Source organism: Lycorma delicatula, chromosome 3 (genome assembly GCF_047948215.1).
Source record: "Lycorma delicatula isolate Av1 chromosome 3, ASM4794821v1, whole genome shotgun sequence".
In the NCBI taxonomy this organism is placed as follows: Eukaryota; Metazoa; Arthropoda; class Insecta; order Hemiptera; family Fulgoridae; genus Lycorma; species Lycorma delicatula.
In genome coordinates, this window is record NC_134457.1 from 174,134,770 (window position 1) to 174,151,016 (window position 16,247).

The 16,247-nt window shown below is 28.1% G+C and overlaps 2 protein-coding genes across 3 annotated transcripts in view; one reads left to right on the forward strand and one right to left on the reverse strand.

Annotated features, from left to right (window-relative positions):
* The window catches only part of Phax (phosphorylated adaptor for RNA export), a 51,623-nt gene extending 36,156 nt beyond the window's left edge, over positions 1-15,467 (reverse strand). For both annotated transcript variants that reach the window (XM_075361068.1, XM_075361067.1), the window contains exon 1: positions 15,224-15,467. In XM_075361068.1, the coding sequence (XP_075217183.1) occupies positions 15,224-15,259 (36 nt within the window). In that variant the 5' untranslated portion in view covers positions 15,260-15,467. The remainder of the gene's footprint in view (positions 1-15,223) is intronic.
* Positions 15,468-15,812: 345 nt separating this feature from the next.
* The window catches only part of LOC142322232 (BOS complex subunit NCLN), a 48,033-nt gene continuing 47,598 nt past the window's right edge, over positions 15,813-16,247 (forward strand). The window contains exon 1 of the mRNA XM_075361069.1: positions 15,813-16,066. Within this exon, the coding sequence (XP_075217184.1) occupies positions 15,892-16,066 (175 nt within the window). The 5' untranslated portion in view covers positions 15,813-15,891. The remainder of the gene's footprint in view (positions 16,067-16,247) is intronic.

A 16,247-nucleotide genomic window follows, 5' to 3' on the forward strand; every position in this document is an offset into this window, starting at 1 on the left:
ACATCTTTAACTTGTTACAGATAAGAGTTGGGGAAGATAATGAGAGTATATAAAGCACAAGACTGTAGATTATCTTTGATGTGACAAAATTAAGAAGTTAAACTGAAGAGTGTAAAACTATTCAAGAAATGGATTACAAATTTTTTAAAATGTAATCAGCAGAATCTTAGATTTAAAAAGCTAATTTGCTTAATGTAGCACTGTTTATAAGAGGCAATTAAATTAAAATAGAAAATTACAGCACCATAAACTTAAATTTTCCAATTTAATATATTGTATTTAACAGCAGTATATATTTTTAAATATGTTTTCATTTAAGTGAAACATCTTTTAAATCGGCATAAACAAAAAATTTATTTTTTAACACTTTATTGATATTTGTGTAAATTTAATCTCTATTAAATTTCATTTCTTGCTAGGCATCTATGTATAAACTACACACATTAACATACCTATAATGGATCAAGGATAGAATACTTGCATGCATAATCATTCCCTTACACTGTAACAAACTGAGCAAAAACACTTGTAGAGGACTGATGAATAACTTTTCTTGGCATATCCTGGACATTTTATTAGTTACAGAATACTCTTAGCTCTAATAATTTACAGTACTTTGAGAGAAGTAACAATACTATGTTTAATGAAAGATGTAGCCTGGATTTTTCAATCGCATATTGAATCAAAGCAAATCAATAAAAAAATATTTGATAAATTAATCAGCTTCTATATAGATTATTCTAATCTAAAATAAATAGTGTATTAATTTGAAAAATCAATTTCAAACTTTGCTGCCTATATTATTTAAATAAGTATATGAGGATTTTATCCATGTATTAAATTCCATTTTTCCAATAAAATATAAATGACTATTGTGATTGTAGGTATTATTTTTTTTCATTATTAGCGAAATCCCTCTATCTTGTCTGGACACTTGCAGAGTAATAGTTTTATGTAATCAGATAACAGGACATTATAAACTGACAAAAATGTATAATATCTGTTACATCATAACAGATATCTTTAACATATTATCTGTTGTATTAATAAAAAAATTATTATTGTAAAAACTTAAATTCTACATTATTGTTAAAATAACTATTAACAAAAAAATATTATTCAGTATAATTATTATTCAGCATTGTCTGAAGAGCTTATGACAGAAAGATACCATATAATACTGTAATACTCAAATAAAACTCTGCTTTCCTGAGCACTGCATTTTCATTAAGAATAACTGATAAAATTAGTTTCATTATTAAATTCACTTTCTTAATTTTTACTTACCTAGCTATAACTGTTATTACTGATGCAGCAACATAGGTATAAAGGGAAAGTAGAGAATCAACCAAGATTTTGAGTAGGGTTTTTGCAAAATTTTATGTACTCAAAATGCCTTAGTCCAAAAAATACAAAGTTATATAAATTTCTGGAAGTTGCATGTTTGTATAAATGTATGTTGGCCTGTACCTTGATTAATATCCTTGGACTGCCACAACATAAATTCTTCAAAAATGGTTCAAAATATGTCTATGTGAAGGATTTGACGTCATTAAATTTTTGACAAAAGTGGAAAGAGTAGCACAGTTTTTTTTTTAAAGAAGGTCTTACGGGTGCTGACTAAAGAATTAAAAACATTTTTTGAATAACCCGAGTTATTCAAGAAGACTCACAGAAAATGTGAGTTTCTGATACCTTATTTGGTTTTAAGTTGTGGCTTTTATTAAAAAAGAGAGCTGCTGGGCAAAAGAGTCAAAAAAGACCCAAATTTTTTTTAAAAAGATTATATTCTAAATACACTAAAATTTTGATTATAAAATCCAATCTGGTCAAGGGGTTCAACTGGGACAAAATTTTTAATTAAGACTAAATTGTAACAGGGTAAAGAAGCTTCAGAAAGAAAAATCGAGGAAAAAATAAAGGAATTCTTTCTAGAAAAGGAGTTTAGAAAAAACATAGAAGGTGCAGACAATGGAAATTATTATGCTTTAACAATCAAAAGGATGGGTTGGTTATTGGTACTGCAAGTCAGGGATATAAATACTGCAGAGGACCAGCAGAAGGCAAATTCAAGTTCAGATCAGTGTATGATAAACGTGATCACAGTGTGTGGTACACCGTGTGTAGTACAATATGCAGGAATAAATGTTGATAACAAGCATGTGAAGAGTATGTCATGAGTATTCAATTTTGGACAGTGCTTGAAAACAAGTAGCTACTTATTTGTGAACAGGAGTGAAAGTGACATTATTCTATTCATTAATAAAGTGTAAGGTAGTTCATTTGTAAACAGTAAAAGTGAATAATAGTTGCGTAAAGTGGATTGTTGATTTTTCGATTGTCATCTTACTGCTAATTCAATATTAGTTATAATTTTTTTTGGTAAATTGGAGTTTTATTTATAATTTAATTTTTATTTTGTAAATTATAAATTATTTTAAAGTAATAAACTGTATATCTAAGAATTTTTACTTGTGCTATCTCTCAATATACTTGTTGAGCTGTGAAAATGCGACAATGGTGTCAGAAGTGAGATATTGAATACTATGGTTAGTCATATTGGTTAAATTTATTTTTAATTTGTTATTGGTAGTTTTATCTGCTTGCTTACTATTTCATTTACTTTGGTTTCATTTATTTCATAAATTTGTTGTTAAATTTTAATAGCCGTAGTTCCTTAGTTAGTAATACAGTTTTTCTACTTTTCTTTGTTTCTATAATTGCAACTTTAGTAAAACGGCGGTTACCAATAACAACATTATTGTGTTGCTAACTCAAATATATGAAAGTATCAAAGAAAATATAAGGAAAATGTGAGTTAAATAAATGAAAATATGAGTAAAATGAAAGACAATATGGATGAAATTAATGAAATGAATGAAAAAATGGATTACCACATGTCTCATATTGAAAATAAATAAGGTACAAAACTTAGGAGATGAAATAAAATGTGTTTAAGTCTGACTTATAAAGATGCAAGATAGACTTTAATAACTTACAGGAAAGGTTAATTACGGTCAAACAATTAGTTAATAGTATAACCCAGGAACTAATGAAATAAAATGTTAGAGGTTAGCCATAAGGACATTACATGGGCAATGGAAGATATCCGTAGTGCAGGGGAATTGTGTTTTTAACAGTTCACAAAACCAAGAATTAAGCACATTGATGGAACGTCTTACGGAGATGAAGCCATCCAAGTTTGACGGAAGTACATTGTGGGCTGTCTTCTAGTGGCAATTAAAGGTAGCAGCCAGTCATAAAGATTGAACAGCACCAGAGAAAAACCACATTTCTGATCACTACACTTCATGGTGTACTCATTTACAACTAACCATGACGATGTCATTGCAGCACTAGAGTTTCTATGAACAGCACAATTTGGCAAGTATTCTACAAGTATGAGCTATGGGGAAGAGTCCAGAAGACCAACAAGATGCTATAGGAGTTTGCCACTACCATCCAACACAATGTGATTTAATTGGGCTGCCATCGCTGAGCAGTCAGCAAACAAGATTTCTGTGAAGATTCTGATTAATAAAACGATTAAAACTATAGAACAAAAGATGCCTGTTATACAACTAAAGATCAAAGGTTGACCAGTCTGCCTGGGACTGCGGTGGAACAGGCCACTTGAAAATTGGCTACAAGATGTTGACAAGAAGTGTTAATTAATGGAAGAGAATACTGGCACTTGTCCTCACCTCGTCAAGTCTTACTAAATGTCGCAATGATAAAAAAAAACCTGACAGTCTAGTAGAAGAGCATCCATGTTAAATAATAGTGAACACAGCAGCATCGATATCCACCACTAGATCAGAGACAATGACCAGAGTTATTGCAGATTGGGGCAGTCCTTGATCCTTTCCTGTTGTTCAAGTCAAGAAGAAGAACGGTGAACTATCTTTCTCTAAGGATTACAGAAGACTGAATGACATTATGGAGGACTACTTTCTTCTACCGCAAATCGATGACACTCTAGACATGTTTCAAGATGCAAAATGGTTCTCTATGCAAGGTCTCAAGAGTGTATACTGTCAAGTTGCTGTGCACCCTGAAGACAAGGAGAAGACAGCATTTTTTACTGGTCGAAGGTTAGGGCAATTCACAATGATGACTTTTGGACTAAGGAATGCACAAACATTCAAATGACTAATGAAGTCAGTCTTGCATAATTTTACCTAAGAATCCTACCTAGTCTACGATGCGTGATGCTATTCTCATCAGTCATTCAGTAGAACATCTTCAAGTTCTATCATGAATACTGGTGTTCTTTGATGGTTGGGTTTCAATTAACCACACATCTCAGGAATGGTCGAACTGAGACTGTACAAGACTACACTTCATTTACACTCATACATATCATCCTCATTCATCCTCTGAATGTAATTCAAGTATTATCTGAATGGTAATTACCGGAGGCTAAACAGGAAAAGGAAGTAGAGGCTAAAACTTAAGAAAAGTCTTAAATAGGTTGCAAAATGGAAATCTGCAGCTGAATCCGAAGAAATGCAATCTCTTACGTGAAGAAGTCTAATACTTGGGTCATATCATCTCAGTGAAAGGAGTGCTGCAGACTAAGAAAAATTAAAAGCTGTATGCAACTGGCCGCTGCCAAAGAATAAACATGAAGAAAGAAGTTTTCTTGGAATATGCTTGAATTATTGTATTTTATAAAAGGTTTCTCAAGTAATGCTAAGCTACTGACAAAATTAATGGAAGATAACAAATTCAGATGGGCTCAAGAAGAAGCCGAATCTTTTGAAGTCTTGAAGAATTTATGTTCAGCACCAATCCTCAGTTAGATGATGGAGATTTATCGTCAATACAGATGCAAGCGACATTGGAATTGGTGAGGTACTCTCGCAAATTAAGATTGAGAAGAAAGAGTGATAGGTACTTCAAGTACTTAATAGGTATTTTCACTACATTGAATGTAGTCATTACGGCAGAGTAACTTTAGATACAGCAGAGTGTGAGCCAGAGTTTCGAATCTACATCAAATCATTAAAATAGCAGCAACAAGCTGACAGAAAGAAGAAATGAGAGAAAAACAATCAACAGATGGAGATATAATATTACCTGAGAAGGAAGCTTGAGAAAGACCAAAATGGGAAAAGATCAGCTCACAGGAAGTTCTGTACTCACTACCACTTATAAAAATTATTAGAGAATATGTATTATTATTTTTCTTTTAACATTTGCCATATATGAAAAAAAAAAATCTTTCATGTATTTATATTTCTTCCAGATTTTCTTTACATAACTATTAAAGAAAGACAACAATAATTTAACTACTTTACTAAGTCACAGAAAAGAAAGTAATGAACTATTTTTTAATCTGCTGAAACTCCTAGAATTATTGTGTTAGAGTATAATGATAAAATAAATACATAAAAATATTTTCTGTAAAAGGTAATCTTTGTTTTGAAAATGCATATTATTTTTTAAAGGTTACACAGATGTACGAGAGAAAACTACATTAGTTTTAAGTTTCCAAATAACTCAAATACAATGTATTGCAGATTATTAAACTCTGAAAAGGATAAGTCTCAAAACAAGCCTCCAATAAAATTATGAATCTGATTAGGTGCTTTCGTTTTAAACTCAAGAGTTTCTCTTCCATTGTACACAATATACTCTTGAATGTACAAGATGTAAAGAACCTAACAAACATACATCTTTGGCTAATGCACATCTCCAGTGTTGACAAGGATATAACATATCTGAGAGCATGCTGAAGAAAGTAATTTTAGGAATATAAAATCACTTTTCTTTTTATCAAATTAATCAAACTTCTTTAATTTAACCATAAAATCAAATGATAAATTGTTTTAAAAATTTATATCTAGATCGATATTCAATAATACAGCAGTTCTGACTGTACTATGTTATATAGTACATATATCTGCACACAACCAAATTTTTATGATAAATGAACAATGTAACTACGTTCTATTACGTATTAAAAACATATTTGTTGTTAGTAGTCTTGTACGAGATAGTTACAACTTACTCTGATTTGAAGCGGGTCATGCATTAATTTAGCTGATGTAACTGATGTGGTTAAATTCTCACAATTTACCAGATGGTAGTGATAATAATTAAATTCTTCTTACTATTTCAAAAGTTTTCATTGCCTTATTAAATCATTTAAATTGATTCATTATATTAAATATCCTCCTTCAAATAGTAAGAACAAATACTGCTACACTATTAAATAGAAATCTGTTTTAGCAAACAATCTACAATTTATTATTTATATATTCTTTTGAATATATATTTTTAAATTATCCTTTAATAACAAAATCTGATGGACACCCCATGACTTCCTTGTATGCTTATTAAATTACATATACACATTTTTTAAAATGAAAAATACATAAAATTTTATTTCATTAACAACTTCTAATATTTTTTCATATATATATTTTTTTTAATTGTTGTTGTTATATTATTATTTATTGGAATTTTTTTTTACAATAGAAGTTTATAATTATTAATAAATTTAAATTTAAAAAAAGGGAGATAAAGTTGGATCTGAACTGATGTGCCTTCCCCTTGTAAGATACCAATATATCATTAATTAAAATTTTATTTGGCTACAACTCTGGAACAATAGAAATAAGAACCACTTATGATATATCATTGAAAAGCTCTCAATGAGGGCTTATTACTGCAGTCAAAAGGGAACGTACACAACTAAATATTACAACAGTCCTACATCCAAAATGGCTATGGCTAATTGTTTTTGATTATGTGAGATACATATGTACATATAGATGTCATGCTGAAACTAGTCAAAAACAGATTCAGGGATGAAAAAAATGGATATTTCTGTAGAAATCTGAAAACCAAAATTTTTCATGATCACAATACCTCTTTACTTCATACAAGGAAGTAAAAATTTCTACAAAAATAATTGTAGTAAATGCTAACTTCAGTATTCATCCTTGATCCATAAAAATAAATTTTTTTCATAAAATATGTAATTACTTCATTCAATTAATGTTCAGTATATACATTAACAAACATATGTTTAAGAACAAAAATAGATTTTATCCTTATTTTACATGGTACAGTAATATTATATATAAGGAAAACACAAGAAATTACAAAAAATACTGATCGCAGATGGACCACGCATTCCTTAATAAAAATCATAAATTATATGAAATAAGACAGCAAAGTTAATATAAAAAAGTTCAAAAAAATTAAATTAAAAGCACAAATTAATTTTTTTTTTAAATTTATGAAATATTGTTATTTTTCTATGGAAATGAAAAAAATAACAAACCTATCATCTGTGACCAGCATTAATGCAATTACTCTACTAATTAAAAATTAAGAATTTAGAAATGTTAAAACCGCACAGATATGATTATTTACTATTAAGACTACAAAAATCACAGCAAACAAGCGAATAAAAAAATAAAAAAAATTTATTTTTTAAAAATTTTATCACTTTCTCAATGTGATTTCAAAGCAGTACTGACTGGAAAAATGTTATATAAGCCACTGATTAGCTTGCGGAAGTTGTGAACAAGTGTCGGTCGCTACATATAGGCTAGATCTCAGGTGACACGGTGAGGAATTAAATCTCCCGACAACAGAGAATTACCGCCCACTTCCTCAATCTATTAAAAAACATACCATAAGATTTCTTTAGCTCTGTTATGGTTTGAGTTTTTAAGTTAATGTTATCCATAACTACCCAGAAGAATTAATAAAAGCAATAATTTTTGTTAATAAATTAATTATATATTTTTTTATTATACATAATAAATAATAGAAAAGAACTGAAATTAAATAAGTTATCATCAGACAACAATATCAACTATATAATGTTTTAAATCATACTTTACCTGGTGTAATTGTTATCTTCATATTAAAGGTCTGTATTAATAGCATGTAATTAAAATTAAGAATATCTTATAATAAAAATTATAATAAATGTACACGAATAAAAGAATTACAAATACAATATTTACATTAATTTTGTAATTAATGCAAGAAAAATGCAAATAAAAATAATATACTGAAAGTTTTACATGTTCTTTAAAATTATCTTAGTGTTTTCATAATGCTTTATTCATTATTTAATAATTAATAGATGAAAAATATTACACTTCACATACTAACAGAAATAACTGCTAACTTTAAATGAGGTAACAAAATTAGCTCACAACTTGCATACTAAATTATGTAAACGACAAGTTTGGTTTGTGCATTCCAATATTTTCATTCATATTTAACAACTGTCTGATTAAATACAAAAAAGTAAGTTGTAACTAACTATAAATATATTTAAAAATTTACTTATACTAGACCACTGGTTGACTGAATGATAAGCTTAACTGGATATATCACATAATTACAAGCTGTTCTGCAAAGCTATGGGATTCAGGCTGGAATCACAGCAACAATAATGTTTATCTTGATTTGAATGATATCACAAGTTAAATAAACCACTAACTCATAAAATCAGTATGAGAATGGAAAAAATAAACTAAGACCACATCAAAATTACATAGAAAAGTTAAAAAAAAGTAGCATTGCATATTTACAGAGAAAATGTATCACTTCTGAATGACATAAAATAGCAGCAATTTTAACACATAATGCCTTAAATATTATATGCTGAAAACTGAGGTAGCTTACCACCACCCTTAGATGGTACTATAGGGATAAAACTTTTATAAACTTAAAAAAATAATTTCTAAGACTAAATCTTACAGTTAATTTAAATAGTTACTTTATATTAACTCAAGTTTTGCTTGATATAAAATAATGAATCTGACTGATAGAGATGAAAAAGCCATACATACAATTCATTTTTAATACAATTTTATTCTTGATGAAATTAAATATTACAAATATACTCACATTTTACAAAAACAAAATTTATTCAAATCATATGAAACATAAATTAGCAGATTCTCAGTTAAAAATAACTTAGGTTGAACAGAAGATAGTAAAAAAAAATTATCTGCATGTAAGACAGTAAACCAACTGAGATCTAAAAGTCATCTGGCTTGAAGAAAGATGATATACAGCAAGCAACTACAGGTTAGTATAGCCTATAGTTTTTCATGCACACACAATCTTCTAGCTATGAAATGTAAAAAGGTAAAGTAAATGTTGAAGTAGCACCAGTTCTTTTTTTTTGAAGATATAAAATAAAATTTACAGGAATCACTGGGTATGTTACTTGGATTGCTATCCTAAGACTAAACAGCAACACTATTCTCATCTACAAAGCAATTAAAGGGGAGAAAAAAATTGATGTAGTATTTGAAATAAATCTGGATTCTATATTTTATTAGCAAATTTGATTAAAACCATAAAAAAAAGTTTTTAGATTATCCAGATTAAATTAAAGATGGTAATTATAACATGGACAAACTATTCACTGATTAATACAAAAGTGATAAACATTTTTTTTCTGAATAAATTGAAATATATATAAATCAACTCATAATTATTTATTGCTTTAAAAATTTGATAACAATTACACCATTTCAAAAATTAAACATGCTAAAAAATTTAACGATTTAGGAATGTATTAAATTTTTTTTAATATAAATTTTTAACAATCTGACCTTTCTTCATTTTTATTATCTTCTCTTGTGAATAACTGACTTATAGCAAGACATCTATTGAGAAAGCAGAGGACTGGTTACAATGAATACACACAGATATACATTAAACTAATTTGTTCCATAAATTCTCCTAAAATAATACTCAAACAATTTCTATATTTAAAGAAGTAAATTAAGTATTTGTAATTATATCATAAGAAAACTATAGTGAAAATAAATAATAATATTTGTATTACTATAGAAAAATTACATTAGTAAAGAGAAAAATTGTAAGTAATCAAATGATAGTAATGATAATTGAAAACCATGAAAGCTATTATCTTAAAAAGACTATTTCCTAAACTTACCTAATTATTAAAAAATTAAATTGACAGCAGATATCAACAGATGATTGTATTCACTGTAATCTAATAAACAAATACTTGCCCCAGGTCATGCTTATACACACAAAACCTACCTGTTCAGATAACAAAATGACTAAGGACATTAAAACTATTTACTTTAAGTGGCTGTTTGATTATTAAAAAAACTGCTCACAATCAATGTGGATATATATGAATTACTTTGACAAACTCTGGTTATTAAATCCATAGGTTTATATAGAATTAAAATATTTAAATTTCCATACTCATGCTTTTAATTCTAGTATAAGGTGTCACTAATATTCACTACAAGCATTTATTGCTTCTATTGGGCTAAACATTTTAATAATCGATGGATGAAGCATTTATTTGATGAAAATCCATCATAAAAAGAAAATGAAAATAAAAAAATATATTTTGTTTTCATTTTCTTCTTGCTAAACATTTTATTTGTTTGTCCTTTCTTTTAACCATAATACTTATGAAGGCCTATTAAGACCAGAATGTGAGAATAAATTAAAAAATTTGAAGGGAGTAAAAAATGACTAATTAAAAGAATGGCTTAAATTTATTTTTCGTGTACTATAACAACATAAATATTGATAATATATTTACAATTAGAAATTACAATAATCAATAGCAATGATAAGACAAATAAAATTAATGAAATGAAAGACTGAAAAAGCAAACATTAAATTGAAATTAAGATAAAATGTAACTTGAATTTACTTATCTAATTTTTATATGCCAACTAAAAGATTTGTGATTAAATCACAAATATAGAAATATTGGTTTTGACAACTATTTAACCCCAGATAGAGAGTATCTTGGGCAGAATAAGAAAATCAAGTGGTGCATGTTTAAAATATATCTTAGGAGTATTCCATTTTAATTCACAAATTTTCAAAAAATTTAATGCATCACCATTATTGATTTTGATGATATTTGGTATATAATAAGTACTCGCCTTGTAGTGGCCAAAAAAACTATATATATTTTTTTTCTATTTTTTTCTTGAGTAATAGACTATTTTCTAACTTGCCAACACGTAAAAACAACCATTTTTATCACTTTTTCCAAGAGCTGTAACATTCTTATTTTACATCATGCAGAAATCAGAAAGGGCTTTTTGGAAAGAATAAAGATGGAAATTCATCTTAGTGTACTCAAATTCATTTTGTTAATAACCAAATAATGTTTACTGAAGTTACATTTACAAATTGTTGTTTTTTAAAATTTTAGACCCAAAATAAATAATGTGGGGCATAGGGTAACAGGCCTGTTTTTTACCTTTTAACTCTTAGGTACTAGTAGTACTTATAAAAAAAATTGGACTGTTACTGGGTGTCCTTCAATAAAAAAAAAAATGACCACCAATCAAAAGATTTTAAAAATGTCTCATTTTTGGGGCCCAAAAACCACATGTGGGATAGGTGGGAAAAATTTGAAATTTTTACAGCAGTACATTTTTAAAAAAAGCGATGATGATTGTTTTTTGATATTCATAGGATTGTGTACTTTCACTGGGTTCCTGAAGGTAAAACTATTAATCATCATTACTATCTTGAGGTCCTTGCTCAATTCTGTGAAAAAATAAGAAAAAATGACCCAAATTGTGGAAGAACAAGGATGGGTTCTTCATCAGGGCAATGGACCGGATTGCACTGCATTGTCTGTCAAGATGTTTCTTGTCAGGTATAACATACCAACCCACCGAGTTGGTCTACTGGTTAACGCGTCTTCCCAAATCAGTTGATTTGGAAGTCGAGAGTTACAGCGTTCAAGTCCTAGTAAAGCCAGTTATTTTTACATGGATTTGAATATTAGATCGTGGATACCGGTGATTCTTTGGTGGTTGGGTTTCAATTAACCACACATCTCAGGTATGGTTGAACTGAGAATGTACAAAACTACACTTCATTTACACTCATACATATCATCCTCATTCATCCTCTGAAGTATTATCTAAACGGTAGTTACTGGAGGCTAAACAGAAAAGAAAGAAAGAAAAGGTATAACATACCAGTGTTAGACCATCCACCTTATTTATTTGTTCCCTTAGGACAAATCTGCATTAAAAGGAACAAGATTTCAGACTGCTGAGGCTGTGAAAGAAAAAGCGGCACACGTCATGAAAGAGCTCGCAGAAGAAGACTCCAGCACTATTTTGAACGATAGAAAATTCGCATGGAGTGTTGCAGGGATAGAGGAGGGTGTATATATTGAAGGGGATAACTAAATATGTATAAATTTAAAATAAAATATTTTATAGCATTAGTCTCATTACTTAATAGCCACACCTTGTATGTGTTTTGGTGTCTCCATCTTCCCATAGGAGTTGTAAAGACATCTAATGTTTCTCAATGGAAAGGAATTAAGCATTCCAAATTTGTTTGGAAAATTAATTATTGTTCATCATGTGTATGAACTTTACTCTGATTTAAAGTTACTTTTTTTCTTTTAGTCATCATTATCTTAATTTCCAAATAGTTACAACCTATATGCTACTTACTTCGATCTATTTAGATTTCTTTGTTTTTACACTTCCTTCTGCAGTATATTTCATACTTATTACAACCTATTCTACCACAAGATTCTTTATTTTATGATTAGTCTAAGATATTTCAATTTAAAATTTTACCTACCCATTTAATTTTAAATAATCTACATGGGTAAAGTCAAAAAATAAACAGAAATTTTTATTTCCTTCCAAAATGCAAGTCTTGTAACATCTTTAATCGTCTGTTCAATGGAAGTAATGCTTCATCATTAGCTGTTTTGATTGTGTTTAATTTCAATTTTAATTGAGCACAAAGGAAGAAATTCAAGCAATGATGGATTTTCTCAATTCAAAAGGGATGAAACAAACTGAGGTTATTTGAAGAATGCAGCAGCATTATGGAGAAAATTGTTTATGAGAAGGCAAGATCTATGAATGGATGGATTGATTGATCCCTTAAAAAAAAGATAGGATTTCTTTATGATGAAAAGTGAAAGATAGGCTTTTCACTTAGAGTAATGACTATATTGAAGCAGTTAAACAAATTCACAAATTAAAGGCAATGATGTGGTTAGTTAATAGTTGAATGTAAGCCATGCCTTTGTATTTTCAATAATTCATGTTTCTTTAAACTTTCAAAAAACTGCTTGTTGGGTATGTCAATTAATAATCATCTACAAAACGAATCATAAAATTTCCCAAAAGTTTTTGAAACACTATAGATTAAGACAGAAAGAAAATCATAAAAGCTCATCTCTTTGCCAATAACTTGTAAAGAAAGATAAAAATAATTTTCAATGATCCTGTAGCCATTCTTCTACAAATTAATAAAAAATAATTATAATCAAATAACAAAAATATGGACAGAATTAAAATAAAAGCCAATAACGTTTTTCACAAACACTCCAAATATTAATAATTATTAATTTTTTCTGTGTAATAACTGAAAATAATAACAGGAGCAACTGAAAAACATTTGAAATAAGTTGTTAAAAATGTTTTACTTGTGAAATTTTAATTGATTTATAATCTTAAAAATCCATACTTTTATGTAGTTAAGAGAAAACAGTTTTTATAGTCATTAGAAAATTGAATATATATGGAGTTAAATACAAAGACAATTATAAAAAAGGAAAAAATTAATCATAATCCTTAAAAAGAATTATATAACTGACACAAATATACGAAGCAAGAAATGATAGCTAACATATAATTAACAAAGGAAAATCAAAACAATTATTTCAAAATAACAAATAACCAAGAAATATTTTACAAACCTTTGAATTACTTCAAAGTTCAGCTCATTAGTTTACCTACTGAAAAACAGTTGTTAATTTATTATGAACAGTAATCAATGTATTTTAATTTAAGTACACAAACATTTATTATATTAATGACAAAAAATTGTTAAAGAAACGTTTTTCTTTTATGACATGTAAACATTTTTTTTTGTAAATCTATTAATAATATCACAAATTATAAAGCAATCGTGAGATAATTTTTGTTAAAAAAATTTGATGGAAACTTCATTACAAAGTTTTGCATTCTTTCTAGAGAAAAATGTTAAACATTACATTTTGCGATCAAAATAAGACATAAGTTCTTTGCGAGAGCATAATAACAAAAACAGAACAAATTTTAAAGTGAAGGAAGTGAAGTGAAAAAGAGAAAATGAAATTCAGTTTATTCTTGGAGTAAATTGAAGTTATAAAAAAAAAAAAACAATTAAAACTTACTTATACAGCATTTGTGGTTGTTTGATAAAGATAAAATACTAATTTAATTTCATCCTACTGTAGGGCATAATCAATATTTTCTTTAATAACAAACTTTTTAATAAGTTACTAATATGGTAGCCAAAACATTAAGTTATATAAAATTTTCTGTATAGTTGAGTAACTTAAGGTGACAGGATTGTTTTTGAATGTAACAAATTTTGGTGAATATGTAAATTATTATTTTTTATTCTTTGTATATGGTGTTACTCATTTTTTCTTATACAAAGTTACATGCAATAACCAACTACCTTCAGTTTTATTTTTACTGAATGTAGTTCAGCTAGGCTAGTTAAAACATCAATTAAAACTCTTGATGCCTTAAAATAGTAAAAACTGTATGAAATAATAAAAATGGTAAACATCCAGACATTAACACATATCATTCAGACCTATCTACAATATTTTAAAATAGAAATCAAACATTCTGTTTGGTTATAATAGAAGAGAAATTTAAGAATTTCCTTTAATCATAAATACACAACATCTCCATTTTTAAAATAGCAATTGCAATAAAATATTTTGGTGATCAACTAGTTCTGGAATAATGCAGAACTCAGAATTCTGGACTGATAAACGAGCGTGAGCAATACCTCAATTAATATGAATCAAAGTGAAAATGAGAATTGAAACATGAAGTCTTCGGGTGAAAACCAGACACAGCATTTGAACACAAATTTGATCAGTTAGTAAGCTGTGTACTGAAAAACTACATACCCATTATCAAGAAGGTATATAAACAAAAACATGTATTTACCATGACAAAAGTAATGGTTTCGTAAATATTTTAAGTCTGGATATAAATAAACCACACAAAACATTCGTACAGAAAAATCATCGATAGGTTAAATTCTCTAGCAAAGCAGCTAAAATAAGTGAACTTACCTGGACATTCTATTACTGTACGAAACGTTTCATAAATCGAGATACTATTTCTATAAAATAGAAGTTAAATCTAGTTTTTTTAAGCGATAAAAAACTTACTTCACCGTCTTCCAAGCTACCGTCTTCACTTTCCATTGCAAAACTTCTTAGAGACTGATAGAGTTATTTTAATATATACACAGTAAGTTTTTAATGTGTACTGACATTATCGAGGTATTACATTACACAACTATCATTAACGATGAACATTTAAAAACATAAGTAAGCGAAAAATAAACGCTATCAATCCTTAAGTGATCATAAACGTTCAACGAGGATGATTTGGGTAGTAGCAAGAAATGTAAAAAAATTCGTTATCTACAGCCTTTCCTGCAAAAATTTAGCATACCTCTTTCTGTATCTATTAATATTTTTATTTTGTAACTGTTGGTAGAGAGCAGTGAATAAAAAAACTTTTCAGTGAACAAAATGAAAGCTTACTACTTACATGCTTTTTAATTACAAAATTTAATTCTGTAAGGATTTCTTCTTTAAAAAAATCTGTATTTTCTTTGTGCAAAATAATTAAAATTACAGTTTAAGTACAATTAAAATTTGGACATTATTTCGGTAATGCTGTTGGTGAAACTGTAATTATAATTGGAACATCTGTTTTATACAAAACAGCTGATCTAATCAGTTCGTTACTTGATAGCAATCGGTGGGGTTGGGTGAGTTTGGTGAAAGAGGTGTATTTAGAACATTTTATAGTTTGCCTTATTTCAAAAATGATTTTCAGCGAAGCAGATGAATTAGCTGAATTATTTAAAGGATATTTTCCATTTTACCTTTTAATAGCTTTGCCAATATTTATTATTATATCGCCGGTTTGTCCCGTTGGAGCATCTCACGAATTTCCTGTATATAGAATGCAACAGTATGACTTGCACGGTGTCCCACATGGTAAATTGTGTATTTAAATAATTTAAAAACGCCCGATTATTTTTTGTTTTACTTGGTTACAGCTGCACTTCGCCGAATAACACCTTGAAACTTTAATCACTTAATTTTTGTTTTTATTATTTTTTATTTTCAGTTTTAGTTAAATTAAAAAAAAAAAAATATATATATATATATATAATTA